Consider the following 5,577-nt stretch of genomic DNA (forward strand, 5'->3'; position numbering starts at 1 on the left):
GCGCAGCCGGGGAAGAAGTACTGCCGGCTGCTGCCGGCCCCCTGCGCAGCTGCCTGCTCTGCAGCTCTGGGGCGAGGGCTGCGTCCCCTGACGCACGGCTGAGGGGCCGGCTGCGGGTCTCCTGTCTTCAGCCTGGGGTAAGAGGCTTGGTTCTTTCCGGAGTCGGCAGAGCGAAGAGCTGTCGGGACGCTGAAGGAGACCGAGGGGAAAAAGGGTAAACCTGTGTTCAGGGAGTAAATTGATAACTCCAAAGTCCGAGGTTGGCAAATTACAGCTCTGTTACATTAACCAAGACTTTTCCTGAGATAATCTCGTTCATGCTAATTACTTAATATGGTTGCACAGATGGCAATCAAAGGCAGAACTTGGGGGCGAAAAGATACCCTTCCACTCACATGGCCACATTCTTTAAATTATCAGGAGTTTGGCCTTTAAATATTGAATATTGAACAGGAGTAACACCTGGTAGCTCTTCTGTTTAAGTGTTAGTATAGCTGGTATGCCCGAAACAATGTTTTCTTGTTTTATTAAACAAGATTATATAAAAACTGAATATCCTTCTGAATAACACAAGAAAAGTTCTGCATGTGGGAGTGAGTGCCTTTAGCCAACTCTGTTATCAAGTGGGAAAACAGCATGTGATGGAGCCAATCAATTCCTGTTTTTTAAAAAAGGTATAATGGGTCACTTAAGGACATGTCCTTTTGGTTTCTCATTGCTTTTGTAGGGCATGGAGGGTCAGGAACTGCCTTACGTGCTAATTGACTGTATAGGAGGGAAGCATGGAGTATATGAAGACCACGCTGAATTTCTGGAGAAACATTTTCATCTCATCACCATGAAAGAGTATCTTGAAAACAAGAAATTTCTCGGCAAAAAGATCACAGCTATTTATATGTGGTATCACAAACCAGTTGTTAATGAAGAGCTGCTCCAGAGCTTGCCTAACTTGAAGATAGTTGCAAGCTCTGGAGTGGGAATAGATCACTTGGACCTGAACCTCCTCTCCAGCTATGGTGTGAAAGCCTCCAACACTCCATTTGTTGTTTCCACTGACACTGCAGACTTGGGAATGGCTTTGGTGCTGGCGTCTTCCAGGAGACTTGTGGAAGGTAATAAGTGAAATGATTTTTGTCTTTTTATAGGAAAGGTGACTCTGCAAAAATTGCAGTTAGAAAGTGTGCGCTGATGCAAAGGTAAGCTTAAAAGTAGAAATACAGGAAAATACAGGGATGAGGAAAAAATTAAGACAAATCTGTCATGTTGACAATAACTTGCATGGAGTACATACCATTTCCAAACAGGCGTATCGGCAAGGGAGATGTGTTCCTTCTTCAGACATCCCCAAATTCATGCCTCTTCTCCCTCAGCCCATGGCCACTTATTCGTTCTACTTGTTCACTGCAGTCTTGCTTTTCAAGTTTTAATAAAAGGAGATTAAAAGGAGATATTTTCAAGGAGGCTTGAAACCTGTCTTTGCCAAGCTGACATGTATCTGAGTCATTATGAACAAGCTGTCCAGAAATCTGTCCACCATGCTCTGTGTTTCTTTTCCCTGCCAACTTTGGTGTATCTGCAAGATAGCTGGGAATCATATTTTGGCCTTACTGACAGTCTTGATGATACTAGAACTGATTCATCAGTTGCACCATTCCATGTTTACAATATAGGTGACATCCGTGGCACTGCCAGTTTCATAAGCCCTGCTGATGAACCACCGTGAGTTAGAAGCTGTGTTGCCGAGGTGCATTTCAATGGCGCAATAATCTGTGTGATATACATCGAAGGGAGGTGGCTGCTTTGGCCTTACCTTCCTTGTCTGCCAAAGGGGGGCTGGATATGTTTCTATCCTAAGCAAGAAATCAATGTCAGATGTCATGTTGACAGTGCAGCATTATTCACTTCTTGCCCAGAAACACAGTAACATTATGTTACTGCTTCTCTGCTTCTGCCTTGTCCTATGATGAAAACAAGTGGGGAAAAAAGTAACCAGATGCCAGAACATCCTTTACATGACATTTTTCCTTCTTTTCCCTCCTCCAAGGCTATCAGATGGCAGTGTCCCCCGACACGGAGTATTTCCCCGCTGACTGGCTGGGGGCTGAGGTTTCTGGGGCGACCCTGGGGGTCGTGGGAATGGGCACCATTGGCTACAAAGTGGCCGAGAGAGCCAAAGCCTTTGAAATGAAGATTTTGTACCACAATAGGAATCAGAGGTAAAGCTGGTTGCAGCTCTGTGGAAAGTCTATTTTGTCACTGCTTTTAAACATTATTTGTACCTTTCACTGTCAAACTGATCTCCTGTTCTCTCCGTGTTAGGGTAGGATGATGTGCTCTCTGCACTATTGTTATTAAATATTGTGCCAGGGAGCAGCGAGGGCCACAGATCGTGGCCGGGTTCACCCAAAAGTCCAAATCATCAGGTGAGCTCATGGTGATCAGGCAGGGCGGAGGCCAGACCGGGGCTGAGGGGAGCTGGAGACCGGCCCTGCTGCGGCATCGCTGGGGCAGGGGCTGGCAGCCCCGGGGGGAGCTGCCATGGGGTCCTCGGATGTGGGGAAGCCCCAGGGGGCTGGGCAGGGACAGCCAGGGCTGGTGGTGCCCTCAGGGCCATGACAATAAGTCTCTGCCTTATTATTGGCTCTTTATTTTAAGTGGCAAAGTACGTACACTTGCTTCAAGACAGTCATTAATTTCCTAATTTATACAGAAACAAAAGTCAGGAAGGAGTGGGAGAGATACATCTCACTGGTCTCCCCGTGAGTCAGGGCTCCCTGGGCCTTCCTGTCATGCCGGTGGCATTGCAATAGACTGAGGAAAGGAGAAGTAGTCTGGGAGGACATAACTCCTGTGACTTAGGTGAGGCAGGGACGCAGGCAGAGACATCTCGCCCTTTCAGAGCCAGCTGACAATGAAAGGCCGGACTTGCCAGCCTGTTTGCTGTCTTCTAGATGAGGTGTATGTGCCCTTCACATATGCCATGGCTCCCATCAGGCCCGTTCCATCCTTTTCTTTTGTGGGAATCTGATGGGAGCTGGGCAGTACATGCCCCAACCTTGTCCTGATAGGGACCGAATGCACTGGCAGGTCCTGCAGCGTATGGTTTCAGTGAACCAGCACTGAAGCACAGAGCAAGCAGACTGCTGCTGACACAAATTTCTGAAGATTTAACCCCTGCCCTGTCTTGTGGGTTTCCTCAGTAATTTTCAGACGAGTTACTTTTCACAGGGAAGGGAATTCATGCCAAACATCAGTCTTGCTTTTTGGGTTGCAAAAGAATCCCCATTACAACCAGAAGCTGTGACACAAATGCATTTATTTTATTATTTATTCAGTGCATTTACATGATACTAATTTCTTACTTTCCATCCCCACAGGTACAGTACTGCACATTTGTGTATAGAGCACTTGGTATTGTGGGAAACAGCTTAACATTCTTCTTTACTGAGTTTCAGTCAGATAACTGGCTAACTGTTTGCACTACTGAGCGAAGAAGACAATTAAAAAACCTTTTCTCTAATGGTGATTTCAACTTTTTTTTGTTGCTTACTACTGGAGTTTAATTTTGGGTTTTTCCCCTCAGAAACAAAGAAGAAGAAAGTGCCGTTGGAGCTGTTTACTGTAAGAAGATAGATGATTTGCTCCAGCAGTCAGATTTTGTGTTGCTGTCTGTGAACCTGACTCCACAGACACAAAAAATGATTGGGAAGAGGGAGCTGGAGCTGATGAAACCCACAGCTACTCTCATTAATATCAGCAGAGGTAGGGTACAGAATAAACAAACTGCATTATGCAGGCTGGCATTAAAAGTCTTGGGAAAACCCAACCCTAATATAGAGTCTGTCACTCTGAAATTTTCGGTACATTCTCTGATTCCTAGGTTATTTAGATGGCCATGGTCATACCTCAGCAAAACGTTTAAGCATTTCCGTAATTATGAGCAAGTAGGTCTCTAAAATGTTAGTGAGCTTGGAGTGTTAGAAGCCCATGTATATTTGTATAATCTCCTACTTAAGCTTTTTATTTATTTATGCGGTGTTGTTGCTAACGTACATCAGGGTGGCACAGCCCACTCTGCAGTCTGGCACTGTGCTTTGTTTTATGGTGCTACGTACTGTCTTTTAAAATTCCTGACCGTCCAACTCTGACGCACGTACCCAAGCTTCCTCCTCCCGCTTCACCACCCTCTCCCTGCTGCCGCTGCTGCTTTGTGAACATGGCTAGCCTTGCCGTTTGCCTGACCACCATGTCCAAAAGGATGGTGAGAGAACAGTACGGAATATGAAAGTAAAGGTATCCTTCTTACTGTAACCCAGGTCTGGTTGTGGATCAGGATGCTTTGGTGGAAGCCCTTCAAAACAAAGTTATTAAGGCAGCTGCTCTGGATGTGACGTATCCTGAGCCTTTGCCAAGGTAGGACATGTATTTAAGTTAAATATAAATGAGTGTATGTATGTAGTTCAAACAATGTTCAGGTTTGCAAGCACGTGAGAAGTTACATAACTTTGTTGGCAGGAGTATGTGATGTATGTGCACTAGTCCTACAGAAACGATGTCCCCAATCCTTCTCTCCTAGCCAAACAAAATTCACGCTGACTCATTTGGAGGATTTGTTGCATAAAAAAACCGCAAGCTAGGCAGCAGTTTGAACTCCTCTGAGTATGCTTGGGTCATGCAATTAGTTTTTATTTTTAATTATTATTTTAAATATTTCCCTGGCTCCCTTCAGGTGACGAAATAACAGATGAATGCTCTGTGAGTGACTAGCTCAGTATTTCTTTTCCTTTCCCAGGGATCACCCTTTGTTAAAGCTGAAGAATGTTATAATAACTCCTCACATTGGAAGTGCCACCAAAAAGACACGCCGCCTTATGATGGAAAACATGACGGAAAGCATACAAGCGGGTCTTGCGGGTCTTCCTATCCCTAATGAAGTATTCTGTAAAGCGGCCTGCATTTAATGTTAATGCCGTTAGCGTTTATCCTGGTGTGAGGAAAGAGTAATTTGATCACTCTTCGTGTAATTATACCATGTGTGTTATACAGATAAAATGTATAATGCATGGCTTTAATTTATTTAAATAACCAAAAGCGATTCTGTGCGGAAAACTGCAGTATTTTGTCCTGAACTTCAATGAAACACTCAAGAGTCCATAGTCTTGCATTGCTGTAATTTATTTTGCTCGCATCCTCTTAAAATTGCCCACCAACGTCACACCGAATTGAAGTACGTTTAAATCGTATTCTGGTGCCACCGACGAACTACGCGGCACAGCAAACCGCAGTCAGTATGTTAGGCCGGCCGTTCCTGACGCTCCAGCAGCAAGGTTTACCTTTGGGGAGCAGTTTGCGAGGCCTTTGCTGGGGCAGCCCTTTAATGGAAACGCGGCCACCAGGTTTATTTTCACTTCCAAGATAACTCGCTCACCCGAACGAGAGAGCCTGTGCACAGCTGCGCCTGCACGGGGCCTGGCTATGCCTGTGGACGAGTCCTCCCCCAGCTCGGGCCCTGAGGCTCGCCTGCGCCCGAGGGCAGCTCAGCCTCCCTCCTCCCCTCCCGGGGACGGCAGGGCCACC

General features: G+C 45.9%; 1 protein-coding gene across 1 annotated transcript; it reads left to right on the forward strand.

Annotated features, from left to right (window-relative positions):
* The first annotated feature begins 730 nt into the window (after positions 1–730).
* LOC104071345 (glyoxylate reductase/hydroxypyruvate reductase-like) lies at positions 731–5,073 on the forward strand. Its single transcript, XM_009579074.1, has 5 exons — positions 731–1,112; positions 2,045–2,216; positions 3,584–3,762; positions 4,317–4,413; positions 4,793–5,073. The coding sequence occupies exons 1-5, from the start codon at positions 731–733 to the stop codon at positions 4,959–4,961; spliced, it is 999 nt and encodes a 332-aa protein (XP_009577369.1). The 3' UTR covers positions 4,962–5,073.
* The last annotated feature ends 504 nt before the right edge of the window (positions 5,074–5,577 follow it).

This window comes from Fulmarus glacialis, unplaced genomic scaffold, assembly GCF_000690835.1.
Source record: "Fulmarus glacialis isolate BGI_N327 unplaced genomic scaffold, ASM69083v1 Scaffold47125, whole genome shotgun sequence".
Lineage (NCBI taxonomy): Eukaryota > Metazoa > Chordata > Aves > Procellariiformes > Procellariidae > Fulmarus > Fulmarus glacialis.

Excerpts from the sequence above, each read along its gene's own strand:
- LOC104071345 (XM_009579074.1), top strand. The coding sequence starts at position 731 with ATGGAGGGTCAGGAACTGCCTTACGTGCTAATTGACTGTATAGGAGGG. Across the intron at positions 1,113-2,044 it reads TTCCAGGAGACTTGTGGAAG|GCTATCAGATGGCAGTGTCC; the intron begins GTAATAAGTGAA and ends CCCTCCTCCAAG. Across the intron at positions 3,763-4,316 it reads TCTCATTAATATCAGCAGAG|GTCTGGTTGTGGATCAGGAT; the intron begins GTAGGGTACAGA and ends ACTGTAACCCAG.